The sequence below is a fragment of the Leptodactylus fuscus genome, chromosome 4 (genome assembly GCF_031893055.1).
Source record: "Leptodactylus fuscus isolate aLepFus1 chromosome 4, aLepFus1.hap2, whole genome shotgun sequence".
NCBI lineage: Eukaryota > Metazoa > Chordata > Amphibia > Anura > Leptodactylidae > Leptodactylus > Leptodactylus fuscus.
The window spans coordinates 26,444,331-26,469,096 of NC_134268.1; the positions used below are offsets into that span (position 1 = coordinate 26,444,331).

The 24,766-nt window shown below is 41.2% G+C and overlaps 1 protein-coding gene across 1 annotated transcript in view; it reads right to left on the minus strand.

The window, feature by feature from the left end:
- Positions 1–24,766, minus strand: part of LOC142201125 (fibrocystin-L-like) — a 152,763-nt gene that overhangs the window by 38,989 nt on the left and 89,008 nt on the right. Inside the window, exons 40-62 of the mRNA XM_075271950.1 lie at positions 24,455–24,604; positions 22,476–22,653; positions 21,388–21,544; positions 20,509–20,665; positions 20,062–20,141; positions 19,805–19,934; positions 19,046–19,175; positions 18,584–18,825; positions 17,499–17,635; positions 15,747–16,788; positions 12,843–13,034; positions 11,604–11,755; positions 11,332–11,491; positions 9,305–9,464; positions 8,974–9,062; positions 7,110–7,264; positions 6,895–7,024; positions 6,691–6,809; positions 6,307–6,436; positions 4,542–4,715; positions 4,231–4,334; positions 3,862–3,988; positions 1,182–1,273 (exon numbers count right to left, since the gene is read on the minus strand). Of these exons, the coding sequence (XP_075128051.1) occupies positions 1,182–1,273; positions 3,862–3,988; positions 4,231–4,334; positions 4,542–4,715; positions 6,307–6,436; positions 6,691–6,809; positions 6,895–7,024; positions 7,110–7,264; positions 8,974–9,062; positions 9,305–9,464; positions 11,332–11,491; positions 11,604–11,755; positions 12,843–13,034; positions 15,747–16,788; positions 17,499–17,635; positions 18,584–18,825; positions 19,046–19,175; positions 19,805–19,934; positions 20,062–20,141; positions 20,509–20,665; positions 21,388–21,544; positions 22,476–22,653; positions 24,455–24,604 (4,187 nt within the window). The remainder of the gene's footprint in view (positions 1–1,181; positions 1,274–3,861; positions 3,989–4,230; positions 4,335–4,541; positions 4,716–6,306; positions 6,437–6,690; positions 6,810–6,894; positions 7,025–7,109; positions 7,265–8,973; positions 9,063–9,304; positions 9,465–11,331; positions 11,492–11,603; positions 11,756–12,842; positions 13,035–15,746; positions 16,789–17,498; positions 17,636–18,583; positions 18,826–19,045; positions 19,176–19,804; positions 19,935–20,061; positions 20,142–20,508; positions 20,666–21,387; positions 21,545–22,475; positions 22,654–24,454; positions 24,605–24,766) is intronic.

A 24,766-nucleotide genomic window follows, 5' to 3' on the forward strand; every position in this document is an offset into this window, starting at 1 on the left:
ATATCATTATAAATCACTGTATTAGGCTTGGTTTACATCTGCATTTGAGGATTTGGTTCCCCTCTCCGCATGATAAATTCAAGCAGCACTTTTCTTTTCTCTCCGCACGGAAACAGAGTGGAACCACACGGACCCCATTATAGTCTATGAGGTCTGCAGGTTTCCTAAGGCAACCGCTTTCTTATATGGATTAGGTTTCTGTTTGGGGGGGACCAAGCAGACCCCCCCCCCAACAGAAACCAGAACACAGATGTGAATCTAGCCTTACTCCATGTGTAAAGGAGACCAAGATAATTATACACTTCTCATGTTCTGAAATGATAGCTGCTTGAGGCGGCCATAGTAGAGTGGGCTCCATTACAAGCTTTGCTATGGGGCTGTGTGGTTACTTCCCCTGGTGACAATTGTAAAGACTCTAAAACAATTAGAAGCCCTAATCAGCATACGTTGCCCACTGCGGGGAGTGACTAGTAGTACTTATTAGAGATGAGTGAGTAGTGTTCGATCGAGTAGGTGTTCGATCAAATACTACGGTATTCGAAATACTCGTACTCGATCGAACACTACTAGCTGTTCGAAGTCTAAGGTTCAATGCAGAACCAGCGTTGATTGGCAGAATGCTATACATTCTGCCAATCAACGCTGGTTCTTCTCTTACCTTTAGAAGTCTTCTCCGTGCAGCGTCCCCGCGGCGTCTTCCGGCTGGAATTCACTCTGCCTAGGCATCCGGCCTAGGCAGAGCCGACTGCGCATGCGCGGGCATGCCCTCGCATGCGCAGTCGGCTCTGCCTAGGCCCCGATGCCTAGGCAGAGTGAATTCCAGCCGGAAGACGCCGCGGGGGCACTGCGTCGGGAGAAGACTTCAAGGAGAATCCAGCCCGACCGTCACTCGAGGACTTGGTAAGTATAATAGAAATGCGTTCGAACAGTCGAACAGTGTGCAGCTGTTCGAATCGGATTTCGAACCTCGGACACTTTAGTGTTCGCTCATCTCTAGTACTTATCAATAGAGGAAACCTACTGCTTACTACTGTATACACTAAGCTTGCTGCCCCTCTATTGGCAGCTCCGTATCAGAAATAATTAATATCTGACCAAAGATACATTTATTATTACAGAGTCATCAACACAAAATAGCATGATGATAAAGCCCAGCTAGTAAAATAAAATAAACCACTAACCTCTATTCCTGCATTTTCGCTAGGACTAGACCAAACGGCAAAGGCAACAAGATTTCCACTCACATTTACACGTTCTCCCCAAACTCTGATTCCTACAAAATTACACATAATTTGCGTCACACACTTAATAATTCAGAAATAAATGTTTTTTTTCCATCTGGGCAAGTCATACTCTATCAGTAGGATATGGCAAAACTTGCAGAATATTGGTGGTCCAAACACTCAGATTTCTACTGATCAGGAGAAGGGGGAGGTTTATACAGGACTTAGTATTCCCTGAAATCTCACTGAAATGAATGGACCATCGTTCTCTTCCAAATGGGGGACAAAAATCCCCTATTCTCCTGATCAGTGGGGATCTAAGTTGTTGGCTCCCCACCGATTAGAAAGTTATGCCGTGTCATGCGGATTTGCTCAGATAGGAAAAACCCTTTATAGAGAAGCCAAAACAAACAGCAGCGATGGAGCGGTCCACGACATAATAACTAGAGATGAGCGAACACTAAAATGTTCGGGGTTTGAAATCTGATTCGAACAGCCGCTCACTGTTCAACTGTTTGAATGGGTTTCGAACCCCATTATAGTCTATGGGGGGAAATGCTCATTTCAGGGGTAGGCAACATTCGATCAAATTCTACTTACCAAGTCCATGAGTGAGGGTCGGGCTGGATTCTTCTCCCTGCGCAGCGTCCCCGCGTCCTATTCCGGCCTTGAATTCACTCTGCTAGGCATCGGGCCTGGGCAGAGCCGACTGCGCATGCCTGCACTACAAGCGGAAATGCGCAGTCGGCTCTGCCCAGGCCCGATGCCTGGCAGAGTGAATGCAGAGCCGGAAGAGGACGCGGGAGCGCTGCACGGAGAAGACTTCTAAAGGTAGGAGAAGAACCAGCATTGATTGGCAATGTATAGCATTCTGCCAATCAACGCTGGTTCTGCATCGAATCTTAAGTTCGAACAGCGATTGGTACTCGATCGAGTACGAGTATTTCGAATACCGTAGTATTCGATCAAATACCTACTCAATCGAGTACTACTCGCTCATCTCTAATAATAACATTATATTACAGAAATGTATTATCAGATTTAGGCCGGGTTCACACGATGTCTTTTGGCACGTAATGTGGCACGTAGACGCCGCGAGAGCTTTTGCGGGCCGTATACGCTCCCATTGATTTCAATGGGAGCGTGGATCGTATACACAGCGCTATTTTGTGGACGTGATTTTGTGGCAGCTGCAAAATAGCTCCGCGTATACGGTCCCGGCTCCCATTGAAATCAATAGGAGCGTATATGGCCCCCAAAAGCTCCCGCGGCGTCTACGTGCCACATTACGTGCCAAAAGACATCGTAAGAACCCGGCCTTAAAGGGAGTCTCTCAGACAAACCCAATATATCAACCCAGCCCCATAGATTGTCTTCACCAGTTATCAGGCCATTTCGTCCCTCCTGCACAGGCCTACATCTCCCAGGTCTCTTTCACTCTGTTCTGGCAGAATAATGCACCCTATTTCCACTACTGCGCCATCCCTGCTCATGTATTACCGCTGTGCTATCTAAACAGCAAAACTTGAGACCCCCGTTTTTGTGGGTCATGACGTGACAGCTGGGACCTCCACCAATTCGACACTTCTCCTCTATCATTTACTAGGGAATTAGTTCAATGTGGGGTGCAATGTCTTCAAGGACAAAATAATATGTGTAGTCCTATGAGGGCTTGTTTTTTGTGGGATGGGCTGTTTTTCTTCAAGATACCATTTAAGGGTGCATTCACACTGAGTAAACGCTAGCTTATTCTGAACGTAAAACACGTTCAGAATAAGCGGCGTCTAAAGCAGCTCCATTCATTTCTATGGGAGCGGGGATACGAGCGCTCCCCATAGAAATGAATGGGCTGCTTCTTTCACTCCGTGCAGTCCCATTGAAGTGAATGGGGAGTGCCGGCGTATACGGCAAGCTCTGCTCATGCCGGAGCGTACACGCCGGCACTCCCCATTCACTTCAATGGGACTGCACGGAGTGAAAGAAGCAGCCCATTCATTTCTATGGGGAGCGCTCGTATCCCCGCTCCCATAGAAATGAATGGAGCTGCTTTAGACGCCGCTTATTCTGAACGTGTTTTACGTTCAGAATAAGCTAGCGTTTACTCAGTGTGAATGCACCCTTAGAGTACCTCTAATGTACCGGGCAGCTTTTATATTTTTTGTCTTGGAGGGAAACAGCATGTTTTACTACTACACAATGAAAAATTTTAAAAAGTGATTTTTTCATTGCCACATTTTTTTTTTAACATCCATGTAGCCATAGGGTTTTTTCCTTGCTTGGTTTTTTTTTTTATTTCTCTGGAATCTGTGTGTAATTCTTTTTACTATTTCTCTATCTTCTGATAAAAATCCTTTAATAAGCTAACAATTTACAGGCACCTTATATACATGTATGAATATGCATTTTTTGGAAGCTAATATGGGGCACCGGGGAGAGCCAATTAGTCCCATCAGTTTTGCTATTGGGTGTCTTTGGTCCATAGACACTGTATTATTAGGAAACAATAAAGGAGCAAACACAAATGTCGTGGAAAGTCTAAACAAGAATGTCCTGGTTGGCATTACCCACCCCCATAAGGGCACCCCATGTTATCCCTGGGTCACTTTTCGCTATGTATACCCCTCCAGATTTGGCTTACCATCTCCTACAGTGAAGAAAATAACGTTGTTCTCAATACTGAGTCCATTTGTATAAAACACACCAATAGCCGGGGAGAATCCATTGTGGAAGGCGCATCCCTTAACATAGGATTCATTTGATAATACCTTTAAAGAACAAAGTATATATTTGTTAAGGGAAAACGCTTTTTTGGATCTGGATATATTTTTGCAGAAGTTTAATTTTCTTTTTCCCATTCCCTTTTAGAATCTTGAGTATGAAGAACATGATGACTGGACTCTGAACCATAATGGAAATTACATGCAGAATAATAAACATTAAAATAAACAAAAAAAATTTTTTTATCAAAAAGAAAAACAAGTAAAATCTACAAATTCATGGAAAATACCTCTCCAAGACTGAGGAAAGCCAATGAGTAGCGCGGGTCTGTGGGGTCTGTGTAACCTTTCTGCCCGAAGTGGTAAAATTCCACGTTTTCGATTCTTGCATTACCTTTAAAAAAATTATAATAGACATTTAATAATGAGTAATGGTATCTTTACACATGTCCAACCCTCCAGTCTCTCTCGTAGACCAATAATACCAGAGAAAACAGACAAAACTGATCCTATAGTTTTTATGGGGTCAGTGCTGAGTTTGGCAGAACGAGAAATGTGACATTATTACACAGGTAACTCGCATTAGTAAATTCTGCATTACCTCGATATTCTATATTCTTGATGGAAAATGTGCTGACGAGAACTCGGGCTCCAAATGATTCGCTGTACCAACCAGGATAGTCCTGACCAATGATCTTAATATTCCTACTAAGTAAAGCCACGTCAGCGGCCAGGGTGTAAGTCAGGGTTGTGTTTGGGACTTGATAGGTGTTTGCTGGAAGAAAAATAGGATTAATAAATCTCAAGAAATATAACATTTAGGTCTTTAAGGAATTGTTTTAACTATGTCTTAGGACTGGAGGAAGATATTCATTTGGTCTAGACATCAAAGGTATTCATTTCTGCTTCCTCCATTTGCCAGTCCCCCCAGAGAATAAATGGAGTGGTAATCCTACTAATATTATAAGTGTGAAAGTTTGTGTGTTTGGATGTTTGTGAGTTTGGATGTTTGTTCCTCAATCACGCTAAAACGCCTGGACGGATTTGCGTGCAATTTTCCACAAACATAGTTTTCCCTTAGGATTGAGTCACAGGCTACTTTTGGTGCCACTAAACAACATGGCTTCCTAGCAGGAGACTCACAAAAGCAGGACTCCTAGCCCCAGCTATAGACTCACACACACTGCCTGGCATTTCCTGCCTCAACCTGCCTGCACACTCCTTACTGTCACCTCAGGAGTAGCCCTCACTCTACTCACTGACATTTACATAGCTTTCCACTATATAACAGAGTATCACTACATACACAATATAACACATCACATTGTCTGTATCACTACATACACAATATAACACATCACATTGTCTGTATCACTACATACACAATATAACACATCACATTGTCTGTATCACTACATACACAATATAACACATCACATTGTCTGTATCACTACAACACATCACATTGTCTGTATCACTACATACACAATATAACACATCACATTGTCTGTATCACTACAACACATCACATTGTCTGTATCACTACATACACACTCACACATTTCCTGCCTCAACCTGCCTGCACACTCCTTACTGTCACCTCAGGAGTAGCCCTCACTCTACTCACTCACATTTACATACATTTACATATAGATTTCCACTATATAACAGATCACATTGTCTGTATCACTACACACACAATACAACACATCACATTGTCTGTCTCACTACATACACAATACAACACATCACATTGTCTGTATCACTACATACACAATATAACACATCACATTGTCTGTATCACTACATACACAATACAACACATCACATTGTCTGTATCACTACATACACAATATAACACATCACATTGTCTGTATCACGACATACACAATATAACACATCACATCACATTTGCTAGCCCACCAAACTTTTTAAAGCACTTTTACAGTTTCACACATCTGTGTCCGCCCAATTCTCAAATCACCGCAGACGAAGTCGCGGGTAAAAGCTAGTAAGTAAATAAAACTTGCCAAACCATTCATGCAGAGGAGACGAGTCCCAGTTCCTGAGGTCATAGGGCGGACTCCCACTTATAAGCAAGTTATTCTCTATGTCCTAATTTGTGGATCATAACTTGTTTTGGTGTCACAATGCTTAAATGTCAGCATGTGTAGCTGATATAAGCCATAGCTAGCTGGAGATTGGGCAGGGAAGGAATTGTCCACCTAATATGAGTCAATTGTGAATAGTTTCTGCTTTTTTGACACAGAAGTTACTCCACTCATAAATTTAATAACATACCCATAACTTTTTATAGGATGATCCAAACCCAAACTCATACTCATGGTGTTCATTGTGTCACTTACCGGAGTGGTTGTAGCTGAGGGAAGCATTTAGAGTGAGGGTCTTCCGGTCAGAAGAAACAGTAATGATACTTCTGGTTTCTGTTTGCCAGGCATTATAACTGGTAGTCGTGACCAGAATGTCTTCTCCCACCTTGTAAAGGAAAATGTAGCAAAAAATAAAGATGTAGAAAGCAATTTAAGAGTCTTTCATATAATGGAAATCAGATATTAAAGTCTGATGTGCTTCCAATAGAACGCCATACTGTCCTTCACTTGAAGGGAAAGATGGCGACAGCAACCAATCCAACCCCAGCTATTATATTCAGAACTTGGGTAACTCTTCACATTTTCCTTTTGCCCCAGCATTTCTTGTCCACAGATTGGACCAACAATGAAGAGACTCACCTTCCAGTCTACTGGATCTGTGAGGGTGATGGATCGGGATCCGGCTAATACTGTGTTTGCCAGCTTTGTCCTATACACAGAGCGAGGAAGTCCATGTAGATCTAGCTGACCGAACACTCCTACACAGAAAAGATGAGGGAATGGAGGTGTAAATGTATAATGTCCTTGTTGTCTTCAAATATCCATAATTTTATCCTCATTTACCTAAAACCTTTGAGCCTTGGTTTGGCCCATTGGGCAATGGAAACTCTGGGGTTGAATGATTTCCTCTTAGTATAATATGTAATTCTCCTTGGAATGGCTCATCTTCTGTTCCTCCTATCAATCTCCCACCCTAATCATAATAGACAGAAAGTAGAGAGATCAGATAGAGTCAAAAGTAAAATTGTGACCAGATATCATTGTATCACGTCCCTCACCTGGATGGAAATGTATGTAGCATTGAGTACAGTTCTTCTGTAGCTGGACGCACCCGGGGCTGTGGAGTTGTTGGTGAGATTTCTCAGCTCCAGGACACCATAGATGATAAGTTTATGCAGAGAAGGGATTTCTACGTCGGCTACAACCCACTTGCCTGGGATGATACAACAGAAAACGGGGTCATAAATTAACAATTTTCTCTCTATTGACATTCATAGATAGCTGCCCATTAATTCAATGCCTGGTACATTACACAGACTTGGATCTGGACAAGGGATTTTTGTCAAAACAGAATCTGAACAGAACTTAGTTTGGGTAAAATTCTCCCACCCATCATGAAAACATGGATCCTGCATCCCCAATTGGAATAGAGTCACACCTGTGAATGTGTTTTGCCTCTTCATTCAATGTCTATAGGACTGAGAAAGATAGCCGAGAACCCATAAACTTTGAACGGAGTGGCAGCATGTATACAACCTTTTGCTCTGTTCAAATTGAAGACACAAGACCCCTGTTCTCAAGATTGGTAGGTAACCCACCTACTGGAAACACTACAAAGTGTTAGGATACATTTACCTGTGTATATACTATTGCTACTATTGTGCGCATTTAACATGTTATAGTACATTAACTGAGAAAACCATTTGGAGTTGAGGGCTCGGGTCATGAGGAGACAGTTGGACTCTTCTGCCTGTGTTGGGAGGTAATAGTGGGGTGAGTTCACTCCCCCAGTAAAGAGACTGAGCCAGAGTCCCTGATTATATTGGCCCAAGCCAGCTCGAGGACAGTCGTAGTGTTTTTCTGCAATCAGAAAATAGGAATAATCCCTGCTTACTTGATATTGTGTGTATGAAACATCTGTGAAGGTGATGTTTCATATATCTCATAGCTATGACCCTGCCTGTAACCTCTGGATCTGCAACCCAGAGAACCAGAACACTGCCAGGGCTTTGCAGTTTTGGTCGATACAGCAAACTGTAAAAGAGGAAGACTGCAAACACAGACTGACACCTGGGAAGTACCATCTACTAGGTCAGCTTGTTCCCCAATAGAAAGTTCCAAAGAACTGTACCTCTAGTATCTAGAAGATGTTTGTACGCCGTCTTCTACTTCAGTAAACACCATGAGTTATCCTGTATTATTCCTTATTCCTACAGCAACCATCATGGGCGCTCTAACCACCATCAGGCTCCTGAAGGCTTACTACTACTACTAGGATGTGCACCCTGCAGACCACCTCAGCCCTTCACCAGCCTAGGAGGAGCATTGGAGGATCTGATTGAAATCCTTGCCGCTGCAACCACAGTGACTACGACTAGCAACCTCCTGCCAATGAACTACTGCAGTACAACCAGCAATCAAACATCTATTATGAGGATGCAGTAGGTGATAAGTGGTTATTATGGAACAATCCTTTTAATGGAATATTGAAAGTGTCAAATTGCATCTTCAAATATTGAGGAGAGCATGTTTAGTCAATCTAGTCTATTCAACTTTTTGGATCTGAAAAGCAACGAGGGATCGAACCTTGCTACTCGAGACTAGAGATGAGCGAATAGTATTCGAAACTATAGTTTTGAATACCTCGCTCCATAGGAATGAATGGCGCTTAACTCCTTGCTGTTTGGCCGCTTCCATTCATTCCTATGGGAGCAAGGTATTCGAAACTACGTTTCGAATACTATTCGAATCAACTCAAGTCGAGAGCAATGGCACAATGACATGGGATCAAATGAAAGGTTAGTCACCACTAATGACTTAATGGCAAACTCAATCCACCCATTATAATATATGACATGTAATAGAACTAATTAAAAAAAATAGAATATATAAAAATTTTAAAAAATAAGACACATTTGTTACCTGCTGGGATGACAACACTGGATCCTTCTTTTGGTACAGTATTATTGTTTTCTGGTGATGATTCCCAGAAGGAACGACTGGACCATAAGCTGGAAAGACAAGATAACATATAGATTATGTGTCACTCCATTGGCTAACAACTGAAGAGGCAAACACAGAGAACATGTTCCTAGAGCTGGGGTTCATATCACCCTAGCACTCTCATAACATGACTACCTGAACCCAGAACCCAGCATATGAACATATTCCTAGCCTGTGTCTACAGCATTTTTCTGACACAATGTGAGAATTACACATGGCGATCTACAAGTTATCATCCAGTCGCACTTACTCATGGGATGCCGGGTAAAGTGTGGGTGGGGTTGGGGGAGGGGGTGGGATACATTTCTTAAAATAGCATTGGTAGACCTCCAGCTTTACATCAATGTTTGTCATGGTTGTATCGAGGGTCCCGGCCACAGCTCGTCTCTGAACGTTACCTTTTCCAGACACTAGGAGAAAAAAAAAGTCTTGTGAATTAAAATAATTCTGAATACACATAGACAGATTAATGTCATAGAATGACTGGTTTACCGGGATATATAGGTGTTAAAAATATTGTATTATTATTATATTATTAAGATAAAAGATAACTTCTTCAGATGCTCCAATGCATCTTAAATGAAGCAAATTGCAAACAATCTAGATTAATAATTGCCTATTGAAACATGACTCCATGGTAACAGATTACACATAAACCCTCTGTAGTCTGATACTACAGCCATAAACTCTTCAATCTGTTTCCAATGTCTTGCAAGCCTAACAAATGTATATTAAATGACACATCAAGGCAGTCTGTTTGATAATCCAAATGTTATAATGCAAAACCTCTAAAAATATTCTAACATTTTTCATGGATCCTATTTAGAAAGTACAGTGTTGGCCAAAAGTATTGGCACCCCCGCAATTCTGTCAGATAATACTCATTTTCTTCCAGAAAATGATTGCAATGACAAATTCTTTGGTATTATCTTCATTTAATTTGTCTTCAATGGAAAACCACAAAAAGAATTGTCAAAAAGCCAAATTGGATATAATTCCACACCAAACATAAAAAGGGGGTGGACAAAAGTATTGGCACTGTTTGAAAAATCATGTGATGCTTCTCTAATTTGTGTAATTAAGATTGCTCATGCTTCCTCACAATTTTGCTTCTCAAGTCCTCAGACAGTTCTTTGGTCTTCTTTCTTTTCTCCATGCTCAATGTGGTACACACAAGGACACAGGACAGAGGTTGAGTCAACTTTAATCCATTTCAACTGGCTGCAAGTGTGATTTAGTTATTGCCACCACCTGTTAGGTGCCTCAGGTAAGTAACAGGTGCTGTTAATTACACAAATTAGAGAAGCATCACATAGTAGATGAGGTTGGATAAACACATTAGTCCATCAAGTCCAACCTATAACCCTACAATCCCTACAGTGTTGATCCAGGGGAAGGCAAAAAACCCCATGAGGCTCTTGCCAATTGCCCTATTTCATTTTTTCAAACAGTGTCAATACTTTTGTCCACCCCCTTTTTTATGTTTGCTGTGGAATTATATCCAATTTGGCTTTTTGACAATTCTTTTTGTGGTTTTCCATTGAAGACAAATTAAATGAAGATACTACCAAAGAATTTGTGGTTGCAATCATTTTCTGGAAGAAACTGAATATTATCTGACAGAATTGCAGGGGTGCCAATACTTTTGGCCAACACTGTATAGGAGTAGCATGTCTAGTAATTTTTGACTACCTGCCCCCTCTACAGTCCAGTCATCTTCTACTAACACTGGAATGCCAAAGAAAAATGAAAACTGAGCCCCCTACTATTGCTGGTTCATATTACCACTTCCATATAGGTTTTGTGGAGAAAGTGTGTATTCGAAACCCACAGCCAGTTTATCCATCACGCAGAAGGGCAACTAGATCCTCTGTCCATTCCTTTCCTCTAGGTTACCATTCAGACGGGAAGACTTACTAAGGGTAGACTTACACAACCAAGGTGCAAAATGGCCATTAAAAATATTAATTTCTCACGACCACCTTGAACACGAAAGGCATCCTTTTCCATGATCCCCCATACATTTTAGTGAAAATGGGAAAAAAATAAGATATGACTCATATTTTCATGGTCCGGTGACTAGCCCCATTACAGTGACGTCCTGACATCATGTGGACGTATCCTTAGGATTTGACCATTAATTAGAAATGAGTTAGAGCAGCAAAAGCATCTCCAAAGTTTCCTGTATTTATTTTTACTATTGGCTTATATGATAAGAATATGATTTTTTGACTACTTGAGTAATAGTGAGTAATAGGATCACACACATGTACCTACCTAGATAGGTCAGGGTGGTTGTGTCATCATTGAAGTACCAGTCTCCATTGCTATTATTGCTCCAGCTCACCGGCTGTGTGGACGCATTACGGACATTCATTATTTTGAACATGTCTGGACTCTGGGTAAAGTTGTGAGATATCAGCACATAGTCCTCACTCTATATAGAATACAATCATATGGTAAAGTTATTGGGAGTGGCAGAAATAATGAAATCTGACAGCAAACACCAGTTATCTGGTTGCACCATTCAAGGTAACGCTTGATTTTACCTTAAATCCATAGAAGGTTCCTGTGTAGGAGATGTTCGTGATAAAATCCACGCCATAGAAATACCAGTTGAAGGAATCTGCATTAGGTAACAAGGCCATCCATCCACTTGGGTGTGTCAGGCGTTGTACCAGGTAAGGTACATGGCTGGCGCCTAAAAGTAAAAGTTACCTTGTCTTTAGAGAGAGTAAAGGAGAGCGAGTTTCATGGGCTATGCAGAGAGCGCATTTTACAAGAAACCAATAAAGATTCATTGGAGTAACTACAATGGACGGAGAAGTAGCAGGTTCCCCAAGGCTGTGGGAGGTCAGAGGAACCGCTGCCATATAACAAGATACCTATATCATATATGGCACAAGGTAGGTGGGGAGCCTTGTTTAAATGTAGCATTAGGATCAGAAGCTATAGGTTACACTTCTGCCAGGGCTCCATGGGGTTCTGTGAAATTTACAACAGCAACATCTGCCACCCCTACAGTAGATATGGGGGCATTGTACGGCTTTGTCAAGAAGGAGACATATAAGTCAGGGGTCCTATTTGGCATAAAAGTAGGAAATACAGGCTTAATTTTAAAAAGATGGTTCTCATACTGTACTATGGACAGTTTCAACAAAGCAGCTTCGTATCATATTATAGAAGACAACCTGTATCTATAAGACTTATAGGAACCAATAGAGGCCAGTAACTCTGATTGGTCTGTATCTTTTTCTACTTTTTTATGAATATATAGTAATAGTACGGCAGATGTCGGCACTTTAATTAAGGTGACCTCTGGTGGGGCTAAAACAAAAGTAAGAAACTAATGGAAACATTTTAAGAATATTAAAAAATAAAAAATTTAATATTTTCTAAATTATTATTTATTTATTTTAAACCACCCCTGTTCCCTATATCAAAAAATATTTTTCTTCATATTTCAAGTTTTGGATTTTGTAACGGTATTAAAACAGTAAAAAACATACACACAATATATGCCATGTAAGAATATTGGGCTATTGCAGTTTATTTTCTAATCCCACCACCCCATTCTGATTTTTTTTCCAGCTTCCCAGTACCCCTTATGGAATATTAAATGGTCCATTTGTTAATTACAATTGTCCTGTAAAAAATAAGGCCTCATGAGGCTCTGTAAATGAAAAATTGGGTTAAGAAATGAATCAGTAAAAGCACAAAACAACTTTCAAGGGTGGACATTCCCTTTAAGCTTTTGGAGCAATAAATCCATAATATCATGAACATACCAAAAGAATTTGAGATGATGACATCCTTTCCGACAAGAGAAGAAGGTGATGGGTTACTGAAGGCCAATCTGTGGAAGCTGACGGAGGCGTTACAGACGGATCCAGGGAAGCCGGCGCTCCAGTCACTGCTTTGGCTGCACTGGGAAGGATCAAGGAGACCACTTTTTGGTACCACCTTCCCTCCTACCTTTCCTGTATCAAAACCAAAATATATTTGTTAGTCGCTAATCATTATTAAAGGGGTTGACCACTTTCAGACCAATATTGAGAGATAAATGTTATGGTTTGTACAATAAAAAGTTGAATAATTTTCCAATATACTTTCTGTATCAATTCCTCACGGTTTTCTAGATTTTGGCTTGTTGTCATTCATTCTGTTACGTCTACAGGATAAAACTCTGACCATGGTCATGTGATTTACAGTCCATGGTCATGTGATGAACACACAGGTGCCGCTCGTTACAGTCACAGCACAGTAATCAGACATCAGCCTGTTAATCAACTGTGCACCTGTGTGCTCATCACATGACCATGGACTGTAAATCACATGACCATGGTCAGAGTTTTATCCTCTAGACCAGTGGCGTAACTAGAAATGGCGGGGCCCCGTGGTGAACTTTTGACATGCCCCCCCCCCCCAACCCACACCGACATCAAAGACCTCGACCGACCCCCTACTCCACACTCTAGTCTCTTAGTAAGCCCTGCACACAGTATTATGTCCCTTAGTGGCCCCTGCACACAGTATTATACCCCATAGTGGCCCCTGCACACACTATTATGCCCTATAGTGGCCCCAGCACACAGTATTATCCCTCATAGTGGCTCCTGCACACAGTATTATGCCCCATAGTGGTCCCTGCACACACTATTATGCCCTATAGTGGCCCCTGCACACAGTATTATCCCCCATAGTGACCCCTTCACACAGTATTATGTCCCATAGTGGCCCCTGCACACAGTATTATCCCCCATAGTGGCCCCTGCACACAGTATTATGTCCCTTACTGGCTCTTGCACACAGTATTATCCCCCATAGTGGACCCTGCACACAGTATTATGTCCCATAGTGGCCCCTGCACACAGTATTATGTCCCATAGTGGCCCCTGCACACAGTATTATCCCCCATAGTGACCCCTGCACACAGTATTATGTCCCTTACTGGCCCCTGCACACAGTATTATGCCCCATAGTGGCCCCTGCACACAGTATTATCCCCCATAGTGGCCCCTGCACACAGTATTATGTCCCTTACTGGCTCCTGCACACATTATTATCCCCCATAGTGGACCCTGTACACAGTATTATGCCCTATAGTGGCCCCTGCACACAGTATTATCCCCCATAGTGACCCCTTCACACAGTATTATCCCCCATAGTGACCCCTGCACACAGTATTATGTCCCTTACTGGCCCCTGCACACAGTATTATCCCCCATAGTGACCCCTGCACATACTATTATAGCCCATAGTGGACACCCATAAACAATTATTATACTCTGGGGTCTTTTCAGACCCCAGAGTATAATAATCAGAGACCCGGGGGAATAAAAACATAAAAAATTACTGTTTCTTACCTGTCCCCAACTCCTACGCTGTCTTCTGCGCTGCCGTCCTTTTGTAATGACGTCGGACGTCACATGACCTGGAAAGCAGGCCGGGTTCATGTGACGTCAGAGACGTCAGAAAGGATGTCAGGAAGGAGGCCTGGCAGGATCATGGAGAGGTAAGTAACAGTGTTTGTTACGTTCCCTTACCTCTCCCGGGCCTCCAATCATTATACTCGGGGGTCTGCAAAGACCCCTGAGTATAATGATAGTATTTGTGGGGCCCGCGGCATCACTTACCGATCCCGGCCCAGTCAGGAGCGGCAAGTGAATAGGGCCCGTAACGGCCTATTAAAAAAAAAAAGAGAGACGCAGCAGTAGCGGCTGTCACTGGGCCCCCTAATGGCCCGGGCCCTGTGCTAGCTGCCTCTGCTGCTTCTACGGTAGTTACGCCCCTGCTCTAGATGTAGCAGAATGAATGACAGCGAGCTGAAATCTAGAAAACCTTGAGGAATAGATACAGAAAGTATATTGGAAAATTGTATATCTTTTTATTGTACATTTGTTTGTCAATATTGGTCTGAAAGTGGCTGACCCCTTTAATATTCAGTGGTTACGGACGCACAGACCTTTATTTCACAGCTACCACCCTCCTGACTAAAATAGGGCTCTTAGTCTGCGTCCTTCCCTACCATGAAATGGACAACAATCTCCTATTACCTCTTAATATTCAGAGTGAGAGTACTATAGTGTAGGAAACTTCCGCCAGATCGTTCGAGAAGAGAACAATGTAGCAGCTATCTATAATAGAGGCCAGCCAAATTGTCTATGCAGGCATAATTGATGGTAAAGGACCAGCAATGTAATGCCGAAACGCGTAAGCTTTTCTGTCTTTCTTTTTATCCTGGATCCACCATGTAAGATTGTTTTCTTGCGGATGAAGTTATATTTTATTATTCTTTTGGCATGCTGGATGTTTTTACAAGATCTTTAAAAATGGCCAACATAAGAGAAATAGGAAACCTACCAATTTTCCCAACCGCAGATTCTGCGGCAAAGAGGGAGAGGCCTTGTTAGAATTTAACATGACCAATGCTTTGTTCCCACAGGAGATACATCACTGCCAGAGGGTTTTGATAACAGTTTATTCCCCTCTCCACATTGAAAGTTTAGCATGCATATGTATGTTGGAGATGGAAGAAATAACTGTTTGCTGGGTAAGTGGTCTGCTGACATTACTCATTTGTATGATCTTAAGAATCAGATGCTATTCCACTAGAATCATATTATTTCCAGGTTATATGGTTACATTTTCTGGGTGGAGGTCTTTTATAAGATTGTTATGTATGTCTTTACCTGTTAGGGTCCCATCTGTATCAATAAGAACAACTTCATGTTCCCATCTAAATCCTGCCTTGTTGGGTGAATTAAAGAATTGTATTCCATTAAATCTTGCACTCCAGCCTCCACATCGGTAGGTACATAACCCAGTAATGCTTGTAACACCGATTGCTGCGCAGTTTGGTCGATCAAAGTTCATAAACTTTACAGATGAGACAGTGAGTCCTTCATCAAATGGCAGGGTGATGCCTCTAGCGGTGCAGAAAGCTGGACCAAGTCCTAGCTCATCCAGATGTCCTACAATGATAGCATTCTTGAGGACTGCCCCATTGGTTTCTCCCCATCCATTCACGTAATTTGGAATGACTCTTTTAGTCTCTATGCCAGTGTCTTCATTATTGACCATGGTGAAGTTGTGGAACTGGAGAGCACCACCATTGACCCATTCTGCTCCTTTCTGACAATTCCAGGTGGTCAAAGATCTGAAAATAGCTGGGGATGGTCCATAATAGCTACAAGAGACACTGGGATTTTGTATAACCATAGGGAAGTAATTTTTAAAAATCCAAAGGCCAAACCATCCCTGAGAGTGAACAGTGTTATTGTAGAACTCTCCAAGTGGCATGAACTTCTGGCAAATGTTAGGATCATAAGAAGCTCCATCTGGTTTATCGTGCAACCTATACCAAAAGCCAAAGTGTGTGCCACCAGCAGCGGCATTGTGCCTTATTGTGTTATTTGGATTGGTAACCCAAAATGCTGCTGGGGTAACATCCTCATTTTGCAAGCTGGTACTTTGCTGAACAAATACGGCCAAGTTATACTGAAGTATATTTCCATGTTCAATGCCATCTTCAATGAAGAACGCTCCACCCATGATATCATAGATGACGTTATGTTCTACAAGTAGGTTGTGAGTGTTGTGGATGGTCACTGCTCTGTTGTAGGTCTGATGAATACTACAACCTCGTACATACGATGTATATTTGACATCACCCATTAAATGCCAATTTATTGGGTACCGGCCTAACCGGAAAGCTTGTCCTGCATGGAAAACCTACAAAAGAAATATGTGTAATAATGTATTTGTGTTTGTATTTATACAACAATTATTACTCAAGATGCTGTGACTTAAAGGGTATGTTTACATAAAGCATTATCTAGCAGATTGGAGGTGGTCTTCTTCAAAGAATCTCCCTAATTTTCTTGCCAATTGTTTAATCAGAACAGTGAAAAAAGTGTTATACCAGATCTTTCTGCGGTTTTTACAGCAGAGTTCCTACTGAAGCTTAGGCATGTGATAAACATTGGCATCTAGAAAAACATTGGCTATATGACCAATATGGCTACTATCAGTGGTAGACGTACAAAAATCAAACTGGGCCCCTCCATTATGGTGGGCCTGGTGTACTCTCATATTTGCAATTAATCGGTAGAGTAATGACTGACATAGATTGTCCCCATTCAATAGCAAAGGGGATTGCGTTAACCAGGGTTGGGCCGCTCTCTCCAAGGGCCCATTATATAGTACATGAACTTTTTGGATAAATCAATGATTGGAATTAAAGGCTGAAAATCAACCATGGTATAACTGAAAGATTCTGAAGACAACAGGTGTAGCGCTGTTTTAGACATCTTGTGCACCAATAAATTTTATCATCAATGTTCTCACATATAAAAAGACATTGATATAGATGTGATTAGAAGATAAGGCATCTCCTGATGGTGTGGAATTATGTGGCCACTATTTTAGCTTTTCACACGTACCTCCACATATTCTATTCTTCCAATGGGCTGAAGTTGACTGGATTGCGGAGCACTGAACATAATACATCCTCCAAACTGGTCGCTTCCTATCTCCTCACCAAATCTTCCTTGGAAACATGTCTGTGTGGCAAATTCACCTAAAATAACAACAGCATGACAACTGAAAAAGGAACCTTAGAATATAAGACGAGGAAGTGGTTGGTCCCGTAAAAAGTTATCAAAATTCTCAGATTTATGGCCTATCATTATGGCCATAAATGTTATTGGTGGAGGACTGACAGCCAGCACCTGGACAGCTGTACAAGGGTACGTCTGGTCCCTGTGTAATGGTTGGGGGCCATTACTCCTCCCCTGATTGAAGTGAATAGAAGCTGAGCTGTAGTAACATCTCTTGACCACTACACAGGGTACAGAACCATCTGATTCCCCCTCGGAACAGTTGAACAGTTGTCTGAAAGGGACAACCCATTTAAGTTGTCCATACACATAGGATCAATGTTGACTGAAAACACCAAAATTTGGCAGGAATGAACATCTATCTTATGTGTATAACGTTATATTCCCACAGCTCAATTTGGACCTGAATTTGAGCTCAAAATGAACTCCAAATTCTGTCTGAAATTTGCAACCCATTCATTTTATCCTCTAGCTCAATTTTCAGGCAAATTCCACCTGATAACGCTCATTGAAGTGAATAGGTGGTAGAAAAATCCCACATCTCTATGCCACATAAGTATAAGTTTAGGACTTATCAGCTCTAAGAAACAGTGTATATCTCAATATTTTCTTTTTTACACTTAACTTTTTTGAAAAATTCTACTTTTTCCATTAAAAATGGTTTCCATTCCATTTAATTTAAATTTAACTTTCCTTTCTTGTTATATACAGTTCTAAAGATCAAACCAGAAGTAACTTAAGAAGCAATGTGTTCCGGTGAAATATTATCCAAAAACATTATCTTTTATAGGATATAAGGAGATGAACACATGAGCTCTAGAAAAATACACCATCAAAGTAGATTACATAAAACTTATAGACAGGTGGGCAGCACTTGTATGTTGTAATAAAACAAGTCATCACATTACCGGTATCAAATCCCTCCGGGCAGGCGGGTATGGTGTCGCTCCATTCCACATTGGTTGACCCTCTGACAACGATGTTTCTTGTAAGGAGACCTACTTCAGCTCTGGCTTCAAAAACAGTGCCATCGGGTAGGGTGACCGAAATGCCCAAATGTTTGTACAATAATGGCTCTGTTAGGGTCACTTTTGTACCATCTGCCGATACAGACTGAATAGTTCTCTTCTCATTCTGACTTTGGCTGTGTCTATAATGGGAATAATAAAATGAATTGTGGCTAAGGGTCTAAAAATAATCGAATGGTTGTGGTTATGGTTTGTGTTATGTGTCTTTCATAAAAGGGTCGACATCCTTACATTCATTATGTGGCACAATGACTATTTCTTCGACTTTTTTAAAGAAATCAGCACACCATAGAAAAAGCTTGCTGATCCCCGGTGTAGTGGGATTCTGGATTATATATGTACCTGCCACCTGTTGATGCGATCACGATTTCATCTCTGGGTTTCCAGGTCACACTTTTCTGTAGAATTAGAGTTGAGCTTCCGGACTGCGCTGTCTGAGCAAGTCTGGTCCATGTCACAGGCACGGGGATGCCTAGAAAAGAGAAAGCATTCAATTCCCAGAATCTTTACCCTATTTTGGGGATATCCCAGGGCCCCTTTTATGATTTAAGCATGAAAATGTGCTGGTCATGTCCTTTTTTTGACATGACACATAACATGTCCACGTCACATAGGAACTAATATGGGGCACCTGGGACATGGGAGATTGGTCAGCTCTTCTGGGAGTCCAGGAGGTCTCCCTTTATTTTGGGATATTCCTGGAGATTGGGCACATTTGCAGCAACTATGGAACATTACAAGACAGTATGTAACAGTATGTAAGAAATGTAACGTGTGTACAAGCTTACGCAACCTTTCCTGTAGATGTAGTCAATATGCAGAACAATATCCAGATTTCTGCGGGATGTCAATGGAATCAGTCATCGGTTTGTTGATAGACACATCCCAATAATGTATCTGATGTCTTACAAGGCTGTATTATGGGTTACTACATCTGATTATTTGTACTCTGCCTCCTATAAGGATATTTTGTTCTATTTAGTAGGGCGCTTATGCTCGATGTGAACAGTATATGGAATGTAGATGTGGATGAGAAGAGACTACAATGGTGAGAGCTGTAATACAGGTTTCCTCTGGCCGTGTCATTCTACATATATTTACCATGAAGATCCAGGGTTCCTTGTCTCACAGCTAACGTCTTCGCCCCATATAATGGTAACTCCGGAGAACGTAAATGTCCATGTAAGGTGATTATTGCTTTGTGCTGGAATGGGGCTTGCTCGGTTCCAATCTAAACATGGACGAAAAAAATATTATGTGTGAAAATATAGCTGACGACTTTAATCTTATAATTCCATTTAATATAATTTTATTGGCCAGTATCTTCTATAGCTCAGTAAGTATCGGGGTGTGAGTACCTGAAGAGCGCCTCCGTCTGTAATGAGGATGTTCTCCGCCTGCAGCTCTATATCTGCCTCATCAAATACCAGAGTTCCCCCTGTTGTAGAGAAAAAGGATTGTGTACATTACTGTGATACCACAAGCAGCAGGAAGTTCACAAGACCAACACGCCAAAGGTCAGGAAGGACAGACTTAAAACTTTGTCAAACGCAAGTGGGTTGTCAGTCCAAGCAGCAAAGAAGCTCGGTTAGGAACAAGATCAGAGGCAGATATCAATCAACTCAGGACGACAGACGGAGACAGTCAGAAAACAAGTCGCTGGTCAATATATAGGTCAGATCAGGAATCAGGTCTATTATGGAGCAGGACTAGCAAAGAGTTGGAGTTGGTGGAAGTGGTGAAAGGCTCTCTCTAAATATTCGCTGAATATCATTGTAATACAGTATGGGATATAGCCGCATTACCTTGTATCAGCAGCATCTTCAGTACCGGTGTACTGACATCCAGTAATATTGTTTGCCCCTGTGTAATGACCGCCATTGACCCCTCATCTGGTGGAGATTCTCCTCCCCAGGTATACTTAGAAGACCAGACATCAATGTAGAAAAAGTCTGCGTTGTCCTAAAAAGAATAGGAAGAAAAAAAAAGGTATAAAGGAATGAATAGGAAATAGGAAAATAGGAATGAAAAAATAAAAACAACTAAAAAGGTGTGACTAATGACCAGTCCATTGGCACCCCCATTATGAGGATCTCACTTTTACTGCATATTCAGATTATAATCCTTTTCTTTTTTTTTTTCAATGTAGATTGTGAGCCCCATATAGGGATCACAATGTACATTTTTTCCCCTATCAGTATGTCTTTGTAGAATGGGAGGAAATCCACGCAAACACGAGGAGAACATACAAACTCCTTGCAGATGTTGTTCCTGTCATGAGTCAAACCCAAGACTCCGGTGCTGCAAGGCTGCAGTGCTAACCACTGAGCCACCATGTTGCCCTATATTCAGAGGAACTTAGGAACTATGCAGATTGTGAATTCCACCTTCTATCCTAGGAATATGGGAGGATTTCTCAATGTATATCTCTGATGGTTGGCTCCGACTTATGTCGCTGCACTTGTCTACATAGAAATGTCTGCTGGTGAATACAGCTGTGCTTTTCCATTTTCACACAGATGCAGAGGGTCCCAGTTTATATTTTTGTGTTCATTGATCAGATCTTGAAGATGATTTCTGGATCATACACTGCCTCAGGCTGCTTATAATATGCCATCATGGACCATGGTACTAAAAGTCAGAATTTTACATGATATTTCTACTTTTGCTATCGTGTTACTTACCATCTTAGCGTTGCCTTGGCCGTCAATGTAGACTGTGACTTTGGCTCTTTGTGAAGGAGAATGAGCGCTGGTTATACAGACAATTTGTGTACTAGTCGCTGTCTGGATATTACATACAGACTGTGCTATGGTGACAGTGATGGCGGAGATGTTAGAGCTACAGAGGAGGAAACAAAGTGAAAATGAAATCATTATTGCCAAGAGTTTGGGGAACCCCATGTCAGATTGTAGGTGCTCGGCAGCAGCTTATCACAGGATCAGTCATTGCTGTTGGCTGCTCAGGAACCTCAATGTAACCGCATTATATAGATCCTATATAAGTTATCAAGTCATCGGAATACAATATCAGTTCAATGGTATTCTAGATATGTTTTATAGACAGGCAGACTATTCCCACTTACAAACATCTGACTTAAAATGAGGGAAACGCCTTCAACTACTAACCCCAATCTCTTATAATAGATCAAGCTTTAAAATGGGCTTTCCAGGCTAAAAATATCAAATTGGTGGAGAGTCCAGCACCAGCACCCCCAATGATCAGTTGTTCTTAACATCTGATACATAGAGAATGAAGCAGGAGGCAGACAGATCTATTCTCAGTATAATGGCTGCAGCTTCATGGTCTGCAGTAACATGGTCTGACCACTACAGAGAGGAGGGAGCTGTCTGCTTCCTGCTCCATTCTCTGTATAGTAACTGCTTAGAACAGCTGACCGATGGGATTGCCAGGTTTCGTAGCCCCATTGATCTGATATTGATGCCCAATCACATTACCCTGCCATTCTAACTAAAACTAGTCATACAATTCAGATAGCTGTCAGACAAATACTTGTTAAGTCAAGTCAACAGCTCTGGCTTTTCCCCTAGACTCATATATGCATGCTTGCTCCTGGTGAGCGTGCAGGTAAACCCATTGGGGAGAATCAAGTAGGAATTGCCAAAAACATCTGGTGCTGGCATCTTGCTGAAAATAAAAGGATTGGGCATATTGACATCCAACTAGCTGACTCTTCTCGGAGGGGCCGGTGGATTTGGCCAACATCAGTCTAATATATATGGTCAGGTTAATCTGTACCTATAGCACATACCTGAACTGTGATCCGGTGATGGTGAGTCTGGTTCCTCCAGCTGTTCCTCCTCTCTTAGGGGTGACATCAGATATAACAGGAGTGAATGCGGACATGTATGTGAAGGAGTTATTGATCTGTACGGAGTTATTTCCATTCATCACCATGACATTACAGCTCTGGGAGGAGGTATTAGTATCTGATGGAAGATGGGAAGTGAATGGTTAGGATACACTTATGTCAGGTTTTATCACTTCAAGATACTCTACATCAGATACATGGACATTCCACTTCTATTAGGAAAGAACCTGTGACCCTCTATTAGTGGCCAATAGAGGGACAATAAAAAAAAAAAAAAAAATTGTTACACGTCACGCATATGACCGAGTGTGACACCCGAGACTCTTCTGACATGTTCCGATGCTTCATTCCATTCCAATCTTTATAAAGCATGCCCTATAACATATCAGAACGAAACAGAACATCGGAAAAGCCTCGGAAGAGTCATGTGCACGAGGCCTTTACTTGGTATCAAATTTATAGTTGTTTACAGTACGTAAAAAATAAATGAAAAGCTTTGAAAAAAAATTACTTTGTATTGTTCTATACACTCATAACTTTTTTTTAATATTTCTGTTGTCAGAGATGTGTAAGGACTCATTTTACAACTTTTTAACCATTTTGTAATTCCATAAAAAAAGGAACCCAAAAATATGATTTAGGAATTGCAATTTTTTCTTCTTTATGGCATATACCAGAATAAATACTTTTATAGTTTAATAATTTGAACATTTTGAGAGTCCACAGTACTGAATGTGTTTTGGAGGATTTTTAGTTCTAGATTTTAATGTAAAATGGACAAGAGGGAGATTAGAATTTTTAATACTTTTGTCTTTTTATTTTTTAAAATTTTATTTTGCATTTATTCTTTTTATTTACCGTATATACTCGAGTATAAGCCGACCCGAATTTAGCCGAGGCTCCTGATTTTACCACAAAAAAATGGAAAAACTTATTGATTCGAGTATAAGCTGAGGGGGGAAATGCAGCAGCTACTGGAAAATTTCAAAAATTAAAATGGTCGGAGTTTTTGGGTGCAGTAGTTGCTGGGTGGGAAGGGGAGGGGGTGTTTTGGTTGTCTGTCTGCCCCTTCCCTGAGCTTAAGGACTGGGTTTTTTTTTTCCCCCACTTGGAATTCAGTCTGGCTGAATATAGGGGATCTGCAGTGCTCCTATTAACCCCTTCCCAACGGAACAGGAGCACTGCAGATCCCCTATATTCAGTAGACCGGGCACTGTCAGACACAGGGATACCTAATGTACAGTATATGTGTTTCACAGTCATTTTCTACTTTTATATGTATTTTAGGGAAAGGAGGGATTTACAACTTTTATTTTTTTATTTTTTTTAAAGCTTCTTTTTTTCCCCACTATTTTATGGGAGATTCTATACATTGATATTGCGGCTGGTCATAGACCCCACCTCTCCTCTTAAAAAAAATAAAAAAATATATATATACATTTTTTTTTTTGCTGAGGCCGAGGGGGGCTTTTTCAGCACAAAAACTGTGCTGAAAAATTTGGCTTATACTCAAGTATATACGGTATGTTTAGTCCTTCTGAGAGATTTTAACACACAGTGTGCAATGTGCCAGGGTTTCCTACAACATAGGGATGATCATTACAGATTATACCCCAGATTGCGAAAAAAATAAAATAAAATAAAGCACAACTTTCCTGCAGCACCTGGATACTTTAAGGATAAAGCTCCATGTGGAGAAAGCACAACATTTTTGCAATTGCGGAAATGCGTGGAAGAAAACGCTGTGTGTTACAGTGCCTACAAAGTGAATGATATTTTGGATTATCCTATTCACACATTTCAGGAAAAAAAATCTGCTGCGAAACATTTATTACATAAAAATGTATTAGATGAAATTATTTTGTATTAAATACTCCTTTAAAAATAGCAAATTGATCCTATTATAGCAGCTCACTTACCGTTGCTGATGGGCGTTGCACAGTACAAGAAACTTGCACTTGATCTCTCATGATCCACTTTGCATTCAGCGTTGCACACAAATACTTTGGACTGTCGCTTATTAAATCCGGAACCAACGATTGTGAGAACTGATCCACCTCCAAGACTACCTGTATAGGATTATTGGAAATGCTAAGAATTTAAAATCTTCACAATGTGTGTACTGTAATGAACTGCAGATCTTCTATCTGTGTAACTGACTGATAAATCCTCAGTGTATCTCACTCATGTGGAAGTATCCATAATGGTGGTCATACTGGTTGCTAGCAGCT